The sequence below is a fragment of the Sebastes fasciatus genome, chromosome 2 (genome assembly GCF_043250625.1).
Source record: "Sebastes fasciatus isolate fSebFas1 chromosome 2, fSebFas1.pri, whole genome shotgun sequence".
Lineage (NCBI taxonomy): Eukaryota > Metazoa > Chordata > Actinopteri > Perciformes > Sebastidae > Sebastes > Sebastes fasciatus.
Window position 1 is genome coordinate 1703541 of NC_133796.1, and position 16004 is coordinate 1719544.

Genomic DNA, 16004 nt, shown 5'->3' on the forward strand with positions numbered 1-16004 from the left:
AATTTCTGACATGTCAGAAACTTTGGTTCGGCCGTCCACAGGCTCTCTCCCAGTTAAAGCAGAGCAGCCGATTAGATACCAATGTACGATAGAAGTAGTAAAACCTAGCTACCTTACCTCCTCTTCTCTACTGTCCTGGAAGCAAACAGGCATTCAAATCTGTTTTCATTTCTCTAACGAAAAGCTGGTTACTGTTTTCTTCCAGAGGAAGGAGGTGGAGTCCCAGCGGCAGCGGGGCGAGGAAATGGACGCCATGCTGACGGAGAGGGACAGGAAGCTGGTGGAAAAAGAGGCCTATATTGTTCACCTGCAAACAGCGCTGGCAGGAGATCAGCCCATCACACCTGCACCACAACAACAGGTCATACGGCATCTTTTTGTGTACATCTTTTTCACATCTTGTGATTAGGGGAGAAGAAATAACAGAGGACGTTCAACCCAAAAGGCAACAGAGGGACGTTTGGCTCTCTCTATACTGCGTGCTTATTGCATACTCAACCTGTGCTTTACCTGCTCAGGTGGCGGAGGACAGCGGAGCAATGCAGGAGCTGCAGCTGCTGGTGCAGAGCCTGACCAGGAAGGTGGGAGAGGCGGAGGAGCGCTACAGTTTGCTGAAGGAGCAGACGGACAGCCTCAAAGAGCTGCTGGCCACAGAGAAGGAGCAGTACGTCCAGAAGGAGAACATGTACAAACAGAACGTGAGTTTGACCACGTTGTTACTGTTTGGTTACACAGGAATGTTGTTTTAAAATGCAGTGATGCTCCTGTTGTAGAAGGTGTTGCTATCTGGTGCCTGATGATGATGCACTCTGTGTTTGGTTTCAGATCCAGACATTCAAAGACATCATTATTCAGAAAGATAACCAGCTGATGGAGATCAGCCAGATGCACGAACAGGAGCTCTTCAAGCTGGCGGCGAAGTCTGATGCCAGCGCAGACTTAGAGCAGGTAGAGACAACAATGCATTTCTAATGAAGCCGGGAGGAAACAACTAATCTTCTGTTAGTTAACCCTCTGAAGGGTCCAGGGGGTGTTTAGGGGAGATAGCAGGTCAACAGTAAATGTCACATAGAAGTGGTGAACATCATCTGAAAGCTGAGAACCTGAAGATTAATTTGAGATGCTGCTCAGCGCTGTGGGTCAAGTTCTTCTAGTCATTAATCAGAAATAAAGTAGTGAAAGTGTATCAGGGTTTAGAACATTATGATAGAAGAATATGATGGTCAATTTATACAATTTGTTAAACAGATTTGGTGCTAAATTGAAATTGAGAATTGATAAAAAATGATCAATAATCTCTCCAAAATACCACATTAAGACACCTAGACCTTGAGGAACACCATAGAAAAAGACATGCTGGGATTTGGGATCAAAAACTTTTGACGTTTTGGAGATTTCTGCAAGAATTGGCATTTTTCGGTGATTGCGATGGCGAGCACTTCTGTTGTGTAAACCGCTCAGAAACCCCCTTATTGTCAATCTAGCTAGGAAAGCCATCAAAAAGAAAAAGAAATGTAAAAAAAAAAAAGTCTGACAAATGTAAAAAACAAAGACTGAAAAATGTTCATTTTTCTGACTTTATATTTGGACAATTTATTTGGATGTTTTTGGACTTTTTGGGATATTTTTCTATCTTTTTTTACTTTTTTTGGACATTTTTTGGAAATGTTTCTGACTTTATATTCAGACAATTTATTCAAACATTTTTTTGACTTTTTTGGAAATTTTTTGGGGCATTTTTCTGACCTCTGACCCCTTTGAAAATGGCCATGCCAGTTTAATAACTGTGGAGCGTTATTTAGCCTGCGACGGCCTCTGAAAGACGGTAAAGTCGGTCGGGGACGCCTGTAATCCCGCGGGTTTACAGTATTCTTGGGAATATTGTTTCTATTGTATGTAAGTGTCACTCAAAGATTTAAATCTGCTCTGCTACTGCTGTATTGTTTGTCTCCTCAGCTTTTGAAGGCTCTGAAACAGAAGCTCCATGAGAAGGAGGAGGTGCTGCTGGGTAAAACGCAGGTCATTGATGTTCTGCAGGGAGAGGTGGACGGCAGGGACCAACAGATAAAGGTCAGGAACGACATCTCTTCACTGTAGATATACTGTATGTACTAGTCGTTCCTTATCTTCTCTTCAAACATGAAGTCAAATGACCGTCACGTTTCCTCCTCACAGGAGCTCGCAGAGCGGCTGCGTCGGCTGCACGTAGAACGAGAGAGCCTGGAATCCAAGATGGAGGCGGAGAAGCACGTGATGCGAGCGCAGCTTCGCGACCTGATGGAAAAGCAGCAGGCGGAGGTGCGGCGAGTGACGGAGCAGCATCAGGCCCAGATGGCCCAAACGCAGCAGGATCTCCTGGGGCAGCTGGAGGAGCTGAGGAGGACCTCGAGAACAGCAGAACCGGCTCCCAGTCAGGAGGCCTCAGGAGGTGGAGGCATGTCTGCAGATCCAACCTCCATCCAACGGATAGCTGAGCTGGAAGGTTGGTTGTTTGATTATTCAGTAGACATACAGAGGACATCTCATCATCGTGGTCACTCAGACATCATATCTACATATGTCAGTAGCACAAAGCATTCAGGAGATGTAATTTAGGCAAGGCAAGTTTATTTATATAGCACATTTCATACACAAAGGCAAAATATAAAAGCAGGAACAAAGAGCACCAAGTAGTGTTTTAAAGTCAATTCTGTGACTTACTGGGAGCCAGTTGCTCTTTTAGTTAGATGACAATAGATGTAAATCTGTGGGATCTCTTTAGAAACCCGGTTTGTCCTCCTATAACCTTGAATATCACAAGTTCTTCTGACTTTCTCTCTCTTCTGTTTTTGAAGCCCAAGCGAAGCAGAAAACAGACGAAGCCAGCAGATCAGAGGCCAAGTTCCTGAAGATGAAAGCCTGGTCTAAATCTCGGATCAGACAGCTGGAGGAGGAGTTGAAGAGAAGTCAGGTGAGATGACCAGACGTTTACTTTATTATGCTCCTTTCTAGAGATGCTTTCTGTAAATTAAAATCTGCTCTTCACGTGACATCAAAAGGATATTTTTCTTTTTAATTGATCCAAAAGGAATTGCTTGAACTCTTTGAGCTTCGCCAGCGTAAGGCTACGAGGTCAACCTGTTTTAGACCCATTTAAAAGCTGTTTATTTTGTCCCCTTTTAGGCTGGATCTGCCCCCCCCGACCTGACCGCCCTGCGGAGTCGTGTCACAGCGCTGGAGGAGGAGAGAGAGGAAAACCTCTGGAAAGTGGAGCAATACGAGGAGCTCAAAGCAAACAACGGTACCGAAATCAAACCTGATTGGCTTCTGCTTTTTCCATATCTTCTTTGTAACTTTCATTCCCCTACTGTGTACTGAGTTTCCCTTTCACACATGTAGCACACAACAGGACACTGTCCGTGTTTGTGAAGGATAGAACCTGCCAAAATCAAAAATCAATCAATAAATGACTTAATATATAAATAAATATGTCATTAAATGTAGCAAAAATAATATTAAGAATAAATGAAGCCATTAATTAATTGATAAAATGTTACATAAATTGATATTTCTGTTTCATTTATTTTAATTAACTTTTAAATTAATTAATTAATTTTTGCATTTATTTTATTTATTTGTGCATTTATTATTTATTTATTTTCGCATTTATTTTTTAAAATTATTTCATGAAGAAATGCAAAAATAAATGTCTAAAGAAATGTATAAAGAAAGAAAACCAAAATAAATATGTTTGGGGAAATAAAATGACATGCAAAGGGGAAAATCGTGCATAAATACATAAATAAATACATACATTTTAAAATAAATATAAAATAAATTCAAAAATAAATGAATTAATTTAAAAATTAGTAAAAATAAATACATAAATAATTGAAAGGGGAAAGTAAAACGAAGAGTAAATAAATAAGGGAATTAATAAAAATATGAATAAATAAAGCAGCAAATTAAACCAGAAATATCAATTTACGTCATATTTTATCAATTCATTAATGACTACATTTATTTTAAATATTTCTTTTGCTACATTTAATGACATTTATTTATTCATCAAGTCATTTATTTATTTATTGATTGATTGATTTTTTTATTTTGGCAGGTTCTGTCCTCCATAAATGTCAGACGCATTCTCGCCTTCTGGAAATACTCTATTTACTTTTACATTTATTATTTATTTATTTCATATTTATTTTGAAATATATGTATTTATTTATGCATTTATTTATTTATTTATTTATTTATGCATGATTTTCCCCTTTGCATTTTACCCCTTATTTATTTCCCCCTACTTATTTATTTATGTTTTCTTTTTTTTATACATTTCTTTACACATTTCTTTTTATATTTCTTCATGCCAATAAATAAATGCAAAAATGCAAAAATAATTAAATACATAAATAATTAAAAAGGGAAAATTAAACAGAAGAGTAAATAAATAAGGGTATTGATGCAAAGATTAATAAATAATGACCTAAATTAAAACAGAAATATCAATTTATGTCAAATTTGATCAATTAATTAATGGCTGCATTTATTTTTTAATTATTTTTACATTTCTGACATTTGCGTTCTCACCTCCAGCTCCTCCAGCTCCTCCGGGTGATGTCTAGATAAGTTCAGGGTTGCAGTGCATGTGTGACTTAAGGAATCATAGTTAAATCTGCAGTGTGTCATTGGAAGCTGTAATGTTAAAATGAACTTTGTGTGTTTGCTGTTTTCTGGTAGAAATGCTGGTGGCGAAGCTGGTGGTCTACGAGGAGCAGCAGAGGACACTACAAGCAGACCTGGAGCAGTTCACTAAGAGGGCCGCCTCTCAGGTCAGAGATCCAGCCTCGCTCTGCGTTCACCTGCTCGATGTAAACCGGCTCGTTGTTGTCGGTCTCCCGTTGACTCTCTTTCTCCTTCTGGTCGCAGGCCAGCGAGTCGGGCAGCGCCGATGACACTCAGAGCCACGTTCTGGAGTGGCAGGAGATGGTAGCTGAGGCGGTCAGCGCCAGGGACCGGGCCAAGGAGGAGAAGGTGGCCATGGCCCTCCGCATCAGCCACATGGAGGAGGAAAGAGAGGGTAAGGCACAATATATATGTATACATCATTATCGTTATATTGTACAGAAACTCTCACATGGATGTTTTCTAATGCAAACCTGATCTACGTAGAAAATCTCACACATTACCAGAGCTTATTCTTTGTGAATTTTATATATTATAACTAATATGTGATCAAAAAACGTCCTTTTAACTGCAAGAAGAGTTTATCCGTGTATAATGCAGCACATGCCACAGACAGTGTTTCCTTTAATATTCTCTAATGTAACTTTCACTTTAATTATCAATTATTCCGTCGTCTTTAAAGCCCCCCTCCTCCAGCCAGTTTTACTTCCTGTTTTATTGGTTAACGTTCTTCCTCAAACAGAGAATGGGGGTGTGGTTAATAGTCAGACGTGATTCATCACCACGGCAACCAGATTACATCGTTTTCCAACCCGGTTTAGATGAATTTACTGTTTATGAGACCACAAATGAGACCAGAATTATCTCAACACACCGACTCTCTCTCACTCGCTCTCTTCCTTACCGTCTCCTCCTGGCGAGGCGGCCGTCTGGCTGCTGCTGCACCGAGGAGACGCACCACCGCACGGCGGCCACAGCGCATCCACCAGAGGACGGGTAGACGTGCTGCCAAAGTCCGCTGTTTGAGATGCAGTTTTGTGACGTTTTGTAGGTGCTAACACCGGCCGCTCTCTCTCAGCTCCAGCACCGACACCGACTCCGCACCGGGCTGCACTGAGATTCCTTTATTTCTCTAACATGACTTTTTTCCTGTTTTCTTTCGGGCTGAAAGTTGTGCTCCCCGGCGTTCGGACCTGTTAGAGGCCCGCTAACCTCCGGTATCGGCTGCTTTCCGTTCATTTATCTCCAGCGGGAGGAGACGGTAAAGAAGAGAGCGATGAGAGAGACGGCATTATTCGAATAATAATCGACTAATTCTCAGTGATTTTCAAATAGTGTTTTTGTTTGGAATGCACATCTCCCCGAATTACTTTGTTAGTTTACCCCATCTGAAATTATTCGTTGCAAGTATCTAAAAAAGAATCTGTTAGTGTTCTAGCCAGGATTCTAACCATCAAACTTGATCAACATTGCCTGTTTGTCCGTCCTGGGTGATGGATCCCTCCTTTCTTCCTGAGTTTTCCCTGATACGATTAGAGGGTCGAAGGACAGAGGGCGTCGTATGATGTACAACCTCTTGAGGCAAAGTGGTGATTTGTGATATTTGGTTATATGAGTCAAACTGTAGACTTCAGAGGCTGCAGTTTGTGGTGCTGTTTATTTGTATTGCGTAGGGCTGTACCCAACAGTTCCAAGCTTCGTTCCAATTCATTCAAATGTTTTATTGCATGTCTATTCCTGATGTTTAAAGTCGGTATATCTGCACAGTTGCAGATAAAAATCCGGCTACACTAATATTCTTAGTATTCTACTATTTGTAGAGTTAGATTCCAGCGGTGACTGCGTAGGATTGTTTCCAACATTTCCAATAACTCCAGAGCGTGGTGTTGCGTTCTACTGTGAAGTGTTTCTAGTGTTTAGGCGACTCTGACACCTCTCAGTAGAATCCATTCAAATGAATTAAACCTACTCACCAGGCAACGGAGGGTGAACTTCTCCTTGTACTTTGTCCTGATACCTCCATCACCTCCATGTTGTGTAGCAGTGAGACATCTGTGTTTGACTGATTCAACGTGTCCTCTGTTGTCTGACTGAACATTATTTTCTGTTTCTTATCCCCTCCCCCCCGTCCTCCCCCGTCCTCACCGTTGTTAATGGGGAGTATTTGGTTTACCCCGAGCTGCCTCCCATCTCATGGACCTCCCCCCCTCCTGCCCCAGCTCCAGGGATGGGAGCAGCCAACCCAGAACAGTTTCCCATCAGTTTTGTGCATGCAGGCTCGCCCCCCCCCCCCCGATCCTCCGGTGCAGCTCTTGTTCGCTGTACTGCCTGCAGCTCCCCTCAATTGAACCTTTGCTGTGGTGAGCTGCAGGCAGTACAGAGGCTCGCTGCACTTTAGAGTCTGACATCTTTGTTTCTCCTTCTTCTTCCCCTCTCCTGAGTTGTTCCTGTTCCTTCACCCATCTTGTTTCCTCCTGTTTCTTCTTTTCTGGTGTGGACCCGCTAAAATATTTTTGGGATAATCCACCAATAATAATAATAATAATAACCAGGTATCAAATATAATGAAACAACATTTTTTCTATTGTGATGGGATGGCTCTAACTCTGTGAATATGTGTAATAACATCGATGGAGAACGTCTTAGTTTGTAGGCTAATAGTGCAAAAGGTATAGAAGAAGTTATTTTATTCATTGCTTAAGAATTATGGTTTGTTCTCACCAATCGCAAAGCCAACCTTTTACAGGGCGCCATTACATATAAAGTTAATGCAAAGAGGCGAATAGATGCAAATTTGGGGCATCTATTTATTTTTGCATTTATTTTTTATTTGTCTATTTATTTTTGCATTTATTATTTATTTATTTATTATTTATTTATTTATGCGTTTGTTTTATTTATCTATTTATTTTTGCATTTATTTTTTATTTGTCTATTTATTTTTGCATTTATTATTTATTTATTTATTATTTATTTATTTATGCGTTTGTTTTATTTATCTATTTATTTTTGCATTTATTTTTTATTTATCTATTTATTTTTGCATTTATTTCTTATTTATTTTAAAATGCATTTATTTATGTATTTATGCATGATTTTCCCTTTGCATTTCACCCCTTATTCCCCCAAACATATTAATTTCTGTATTCTTTTCTTTATACATTCCTAAACAAATCTCTTTTTACATTTTTTAATGCAATAAATAAAAAATAAATGCATAAATAATTACCACGTCTCTAGATGACGTCATGTTGAGTGTTGATGGAGCAGCTGCATAGCCTGGCTCTGATCCATCCAGACTCCATTCAGAAAACAAGCATTTTAAAAGTTGTCTGCTTGTCGTCATGGTAACAGACCTGACAAAGCATGAATTCAGACTTTTTACTAATCAGCATCATTATGTAGTTAATTCAGCATAATTTTGATCTGTTTATTGATATTAAATCACAGCACAATGTGATTATTTTGGGTTAATTACAGAATACAGCTCGCCGCCGGGTGATGTTATGAACCCAGACACGACGGCGTTTGGTTTTCTGACATATCTGGGACTTCACCAACATATTTCTTCCATGGTTGATGGAGGAAACAACAGTTGTTGGTATCCATGGAGACGAGCTCCTCCTCGTCTCCGGCGCGTCTCGAGCGAATGAACTCAGATGATACCGGCGGTTTAATTCGTAAAGCGAGGCGAAAATTCGCTTTGCTCTTGGTGTGAACACATCAGGATATACAGCAAACAAAATGAAATGTTATGAGAGCTTTCTGGTAGGAAATGGACACGATGAGTACAACAAGTAATCAAATCTTTGAATACCCAAATAAGTACCAATCATCCCTCTAGACATCCAGCCACTTAATTCTAATAAAAGAACAATGCACAAAATAAAGTAGCTAGTGGTCCCTTTGACATTAATTATGGCCGGTGTCTGTTAAATTGACTGAATCCATAAAGTGGAGTAGACATGAATGAACCTCCTGTGAGTTCTGAGACCTTTTCTCCAATACTACTGCCGTTAATCTTGTTTCATGGAGCTGTGCGTCTCACTGCACTGACAGAAAACCAGAAACCTTCTCTTGTCCTAGTTAGTAGAGACACTTCTTCTTCCATCATTCCTGTGGTTGTAATATTGTGGTGCTTTAATTCAGCTGGAGCTACTCTGAGAAACTAACCCACTTATGTTGTTGGTGCTGCCTTCAAGTGCTGCTGGAAATACTGTAATTACCAGTTTGTTGACTGTGATGTGGCTTTTAGGGTGACGACAGCATGCATTCATTGAGTCTAAGTTAGAGCTTATTAATTACATTAATAATCAATATCTAAAGACTTTTATCGACATCTCTGCCTGCTGAGCTTTCGCTTCTCTGTTTGCTGCTGCAGCTCACAACATCTTTGTAACTAGAAGTCTTTGTTACAGTGTCCGTTATGTTATTTAGAAGTATAACTTAAAGGCAGACTTAGTTCTGAGGGCAACAAAGGTGTCAGGTTTTGATTTTGCAATTTGATTTAATTTACATTACTCATCTTTTTTGGGGGAAAATAAATCAATTAATTTGCCTCCTTGTTGAAAATGTGATTGTAGATTAATGCTCATAAGAACTCACTTTATGAAAGCCTGAATACGCTGAACGCTGATGTAGAATTTCTGATCAGAAATGAGACGGGGGGGGGGGGACGGCCCACAGACTTTGGCTACATCCACAATAATATGCTTTTGTTTTAAAACAGCGTTTTATTTTTATTTGAACAGATATTGATCCATAAACCCTCACAGGTACTGCATTTAGCAGAAAACAATATGCTCAGATCATAACATGGCAAACTGCAGCCCAACAGGCAACAACAGCTGTCAGTGTGTCAGTGTGCTGACTTGACTATGACTTGCCCCAAACTGCATGTGATGATCATAAAGTGGGCATGTCTGTAAAGGGGAGACTCGTGGGTACCCATAGAATCCATTTACATTCACACATCTGGAGGTCAGAGGTCAAGGGACCCCTTTGAACATGGACATGACAGTTTTTCCTCGACAACATTTAGTGTTTGGAGCGTTATTTAACCTCCTTCATGACCAGCTAGTCTGACATGGCTGGTACCGATGGATTCATCAGGTTTATAGTTTCATATGATACCAGTATCTTCACTCTATCTTTAAAACTGAGCCGCTACAACCTAAAAATAATGTGTTAAAGAACATAGTGGCGTTAAAACACATTTGCGTTAACAAGTTATTATCGGGTTGACTTTGACAGCTCTAGTTGAAATGAACCGCTGGTGGTCGAGGCTGATGGCGTTTCTTTTATTACGGAAATGGTTCACATGATGACGAATCAGAGAAGGACACGTCATGACTGATAAAACAGAAGGTGTACATGGGTGTCTGCGTCGTCGGTGGAAAACGCCGGAGTAGTGTGGACGCTAGGCATAAAGTTGTAAAACGTATTAGTGTGGATGTAGCTGATCTGAGCCCGTCCTGCTGCATGTTCTACATTCTATTCAATACTGTTGTGATGATATATGCATAGTTAGAATAGAGCCCGTCTCTGCTTCACCCTGCTTTATACACTGAACCCACACTGACCGCTGTTTAACCCACTGAACTCCTCCTTCTTCTGCCCCACCCTTTGCTTTCCCTCTCCCTACACATCAAAATCAGCCTGTTGTCACAAAACAGATGGGAACATCGTTTGTTCAGCCTAATCAATCAATCTGGCACTGCCCTGCTTGCATTCTATGCTGCTAAATGAAAATCAAGATTAAAAGCACTGCAAGAACCCCCTCACACCTGTGTTTCTCTAAATACCTGTCTGGTCCTCCTGTTGAAGGAGCCGGTGGTGAAACGTTCAGCCTCTCCTTCCTCCCACAGACGCTCGTGCTCCTCGTCTCCTACGTGTCTGATTGCTGTTTTCCTTTGCTGTGTAAATTAGACGTGCATGGCTCTGACCAGAATGTTGCTTTTCAAGTGTTTCTCAGGACCACAAACTTCATGCAAACATACATATACTGTACATCAGACCGGCAGTACGTCACCCAGAGTCTCATGGCCACGCCCCCTTCTGGGGGAAACCAATCCCGTGTCCCTCATAGACAGTAACACAGTAAACAGAAGGAGTTGAAACATGTCTCCAAACTTCTACTTTGCCTCCTTTTGGGGGAAAGAAATGTCCGAAATAAGTCAAGAAATGTCCAAAAAACCCTCAGAAAAATGTTTGAAAGATATCCAAAAAAGGTCCAAAAAAGGTCCAAAAGAGGTCCAAAAAATGTCTGAAAAATGAATCGGAAATTTCCGAAAAAAATCTGACAAATGTCCTCAAAAGTCATAAACATTTCCTCAAAAGTCCAAAAAAGGTCAGAAAAATGTCTAAAAGATATTTGAAAAAGGTCCAAAAAGTTTTCGAAATGCTTTTGAATAAATTCAAAAAAATTCAAAAAAAAAGTCAGAAGAAATGTCCTAAAAAAGTCTGAAAAATATCTGAAAAAAAGTCAGAAGAAAACTCTGAAAAATGTGTTAATTATATCCAAAAACAATTTAAGAAAAAGAAAGTATGAAAAATGTCCAAAAAAGTCAGAAAAATGTTTGAAATATGTCAATTATTATTTTTTTAAATGTATGTCAAATGTAATAAATAAATTAGTAAGTAAGTAAATAGTAATAATAGTATCCATATGTATAATATGCATATTATGACATAACAATAGAAGCATATAGAATAAAGAAAGTCTCGATGAAAATGAACAGCTGTTGTGTAGCGGGTTAACGAGGCGTTCTCTCTGACATCTGAGGCTCAAACCGTACCTGAATATTCAGTCAGTGCTGAACGGCTAAATGATGCTGCTGACGGTGACTAGCATAGCTAGCTAACGTTAGCTTGAGTAATACAGTCTCACATTAACGTTACAGCAGCATCAGACTAAACCTCAGCCTACAGATCAAACAGTTGGTTCAGGCAAGATCACTGAATAACGTGTATAAAACCAACGAGATGAATTCATTCAGACTTGTTAAAATTACAATCAAACACACGTCAGATTAGATTACATCGAAGTCCAAGAGAGATCTTTGATTTTTCTATCCCCCTATAGAGGGCGTGGCCAAGTTCCCGTATGTGCCGGTCTGATGTATCTACAGTTTAAGTAACTTTCTCTTTCTCCAGCCTTCCTTCTCTCAGTCTTTCTCCCGTCTGTCTCTGTTGTTGCGTTCCCTGTTGGACGAAACTGTTTTCTATGTTACGAAGTTCATTAGTGGTGTTGAAAGTGCCTCATCCCCCTCTTCATCAAAACCACCACCACACTTATCTCCTCTCCATCAGTGTCTTCTTTCACTCTGCCATCATTCTGTCCTCCCCATGTTACACCCCCCTCCCATCCATAAATATACATCCTCAATCCAACCCAACATCCCCCCCCCCTCTCCCTGTGGCACAAAACTGATTGAGGATGACTGGTTCTTTCCTGGCTGCTCCGATCCAGCACTGGCCACTCGGCAGCAGGAGTTGGAGGAGGAGCTGACTCAGGCTCGGGGGCTCGGCCCGCACCGGGCCAAGAAGCTGGCGGCTCCGGCCCAACGGAGCCTGCAGGTAGGCGGACGGGCCGACGTTACTGTGGTTGTGCCGGCATTGCTTTCACACATGTTGTTAAATGCTTAAACGTGCTGGGATGTTTAATCGCACATTTATGTACCTTAAAGGGAGATTTGCTGCATGGAAACGGGAATATTAGTGGAATATTCATTTGAATTAGCCATGTAAACAGCTTAGTAGGAATATTGGTTTTGTTTTTTTGGATTAAGGGCAAAAAAGGGAATATTCTGTGCATGTAAACGTAGTTAGTAACTGGGCGTTGTTTATAACTTCCAGGAGGACTTTGAGTTCGACGGTCAGGCGTCGTTCCAGGACCCGCGGAGCGCCTCCGAGAGCACGACCCCGATGGAGGGAGAGAACATGGGAGGTTGGTGGCCCGAGTACAGTACTCCCGACACAGGTGTGAGACCCGCTGGACAGTTTACGCCCGCATGCACACGTTCATCACGTTGGGAAGTTGTGTTTGGGTTGATATATTTTGTTTTTTGTTTTTCACCATATAACACTCCAAACGTGGTTCTTTGTTTTTCATCTAACCCGCCAACATTTTGGGTTTATCTCTTTATTGGGATTAGCTTGGTTCAGCTGGTGGACTCAGTCCCACTGCAGCAAGCTGAATTAAAGCTCACATTTATTAAAACCAGCTCTGGGATATATTCTATATATATATATTGGTGTTATAACCCTCAGAGTGAGACGCTCATTCATCGGTTTGTGTTTTCCTTTGGACACGTGCATGCTGGTTGAGCTGGCTAGTGTTTGTTGGGTTAAGTCGTCTGAATGCTCTGAATGACTTCTTGTGAGATCATATGAATGTTCAGTCGGTGAAGATCCTCCATCGTCTGTGGTGAGTTGTATTTATTTTATTGTTTGCATGTTTCTGCTCTTTATTTTCCTCATTTCCTCTCATCCTGTCTTCTTGTCTTTTAATCTGCTGCTTGTCATGAAACCAAAAAATACATCAGCTGTTATCTAAATGAAATACGAATAAAGGTAACACTTTATAATAACCGTCATTTATAAATGATAGTTAATCAAACTTAGTTAATAGTAATTCTACTATTGTCCAACAATGAAATGATAATTAATAATGTTTACTAATTATTAGTAAGGCTATACCGTTTATTGTTGCACACATTATAACATTTTATATACTATATATATAATATATATATATATATATATTATATATGTATATATATTATATATATAAGTATTTTTTAATGATTAAGATATAATTTGTAAAGATTACATAGATAGATAATTGTAACACTTTATTAATGGTTAATAACTGGTTTGTAAAACATCTATAAATATTATTTAGAGAGATAGTTAATAGTTTGTTAATGGTTAATATTTGGTTTCTGGTCCATCTATCTATGTGATGTTTATAGATGTTTTACAAACAATTTCTTAAAGGTTTATAAATCATTTGGTAATCACTAACAAATACTTAATATAGTATATAAAATGATATAATGTGTGCAACAATAAACTGATAATAAATAGTTTACTAATGTAATCAGAATGTTATTGTTAACGTCTCTTATAGATAGTATAATAATATATAATATAGCAACCTATAATAATAATATATTATATGTATAATAAATAATAAAAATAATATATAATAATACGTAAAATATAATATTAAATAATATATCATTTAATAATAATTATATATTATATATATAATAAATGAATAATAAAAATAATATATATATAATAACTTAGAATATAATCATATAGAATAAACTAATTATTTCATATTACACAAACTAATGATATAAATTATGGTAATAATTAGTAAGCATTAATAATTATCATTAAATTGTTAACAGTAAAATAACTATTAACTAAGTTTAATGAGCTATCATTTATAAATGATTGTTATTATAAAGTGTTACCTAAATAAAAACTAAAAAGTGAATTATAAATGGAGAGTCATGTTTTGAATAGAAAGCTGACGGATGTACGTTTTGGTTGTTTGTGACTAAACTTTGAGCCCTGGTGTTGTATTTCACTCTCTGTCTTTTAACGAATGAATCTATATCCTGATAATACCATTTTAATGAGCGTATATGCTCTAAACAGATGTAGTTTATTTCATCCTGTGATCGTGACTTCCCATTGATTCACCTTTCCTGTAGATGAGATCCTCTTTTTCCCCTCAGTTGTCCAGCAGGGCTGTCACATCTTTAAAAAGTGACATATAATTAGTTTAATTAAACGTGAAGGCAACACGCGTAGAAGAACCAATGTAGTTTTGTTAACTCGCGGGTCCTCCGCTGACGGTCCTCCGCTGCCTCACGGTGACGAGCTTACAGGTAACCTCAGATCTGTTGCCGTGGTAACGTTACCGTGAGGCGGCAAATCTAATTGACAGGGAGAAGAGAAAGAAAGCGGGCACGCAACAGGATGCTCCATGAGTAAAGACGCGACGGCTGTTTCCAGCTGTGTGCGTCCGAGCTCAGCCGGTAAAATTCACGGAACACGTCGTGGAAAGAATCAAACGTAATAGACTTTCTTTTGGGACGTCGTGAGGCGTCCCAGACGCGGCGTCGGTTGTCGTGTACTACGACACCCTACACCAGATGATACCATCGACTGTCGCACACAACGCCCATTTATCGTTCCCGATCCGAGTCGACACCCTACGACGGCCGTATCGGTTTATAATCGGGCTGATATCGTGTAGTCTGAACCGGGCGTTTGCGTCATTCTCAGCCATTTATCCGTTGTATCCACACTAACTGACGACCCAGAGATGATCCCACATGTTGGCTCCCAAGTAGGAACCAAACGTCAGATATCTTCCACAGAGATAAACAAAACATTCGCCAACATTTTTCAAATGATTAACTCACAATGATAATCCTACAGCACAGTAAATTCACATATAGTTATCCCCTTTGAGCTACCGGTTTCTATTTAGCGCCACCTATGGCGATAAGTTCTTGGATCTCATTTCCTGTTTGTGCGCCGCTTGTTATAATGATTTTTTTTCTGGCGATGTCGCCATAGAGACCCAGTTTGTAATACTGCAGATGCTTCTACTTCCAGACGGTTTGCGGTCCGTTGTGGAGGAACTGGAGCTGGAACGGAACCAGCTGCAGGAGCAGATCCTGAGCCTGGAGGAGCGCTGTCAAGACCTGGAGGACCGGCTGCAGCTGCAGGCCCGCATAGAGGCCTTACAGGTAACCTCTCTGGACCCAGCATCACACGTCATCGACCCCCCAGGGTTAAATCAAACTTGTTAAATTTCGTCTCACACTGTGAACTGTAACCTCATTTCTTGCCTACTAACGGAGGAAACCATGAGTGAATTGCATGAGGACTAGATTCTGTAACAAACACACCTTCTAACACAGGTGACGTTTGATGTAGATGAAGATGAGCAGCCATTTTGGGTCTCTCAGGTGTGTTGGGTCTCTCATGTGTGTGTGTGCGGTGACGGCTAACGGTGTGGTGTGCTTGTTTAATCTCGGACACGTTCTGATATTCAGATAATATTTAAAGCGTTAAATGTTCTGTCGCAGACTCACTGGGTGTCAGAGATCACACGTTGCTGCTTAAAGGGGACAGATGTTGAAGTGGGAGGTTCTTCTCCACAGTCAGTGTTCTACCTGCAGTAGACGGAGTTAGTAGAAGCAGACAGGAGGAGCAGCACAGGAGCCACCAGACTCCATTCACAGAAACAGTCTTACCTCTGAGAACACAGGAGCTGCCGGTCTACCGCTGCACCGATAGGTTGG

The 16004-nt window shown here is 40.0% G+C and overlaps 1 protein-coding gene across 9 annotated transcripts in view; it reads left to right on the forward strand.

The window, feature by feature from the left end:
- LOC141781492 (uncharacterized) overlaps window positions 1-16004 on the forward strand; it is a 49380-nt gene that overhangs the window by 9931 nt on the left and 23445 nt on the right. For 5 of the 9 annotated variants that reach the window (XM_074657278.1, XM_074657307.1, XM_074657298.1 and 2 more), the window contains exons 6-18: window positions 206-361; window positions 519-698; window positions 826-948; window positions 1957-2070; window positions 2176-2482; window positions 2835-2950; window positions 3163-3280; window positions 4723-4814; window positions 4912-5062; window positions 12095-12246; window positions 12526-12649; window positions 15313-15446; window positions 15621-15668. In XM_074657278.1, coding sequence (XP_074513379.1) covers window positions 206-361; window positions 519-698; window positions 826-948; window positions 1957-2070; window positions 2176-2482; window positions 2835-2950; window positions 3163-3280; window positions 4723-4814; window positions 4912-5062; window positions 12095-12246; window positions 12526-12649; window positions 15313-15446; window positions 15621-15668 — 1815 coding nt within the window. The remainder of the gene's footprint in view (window positions 1-205; window positions 362-518; window positions 699-825; window positions 949-1956; window positions 2071-2175; window positions 2483-2834; window positions 2951-3162; window positions 3281-4722; window positions 4815-4911; window positions 5063-12094; window positions 12247-12525; window positions 12650-15312; window positions 15447-15620; window positions 15669-16004) is intronic. The other 4 variants (XM_074657327.1, XM_074657336.1, XM_074657340.1 and 1 more) reach the window with 4 other exon arrangements.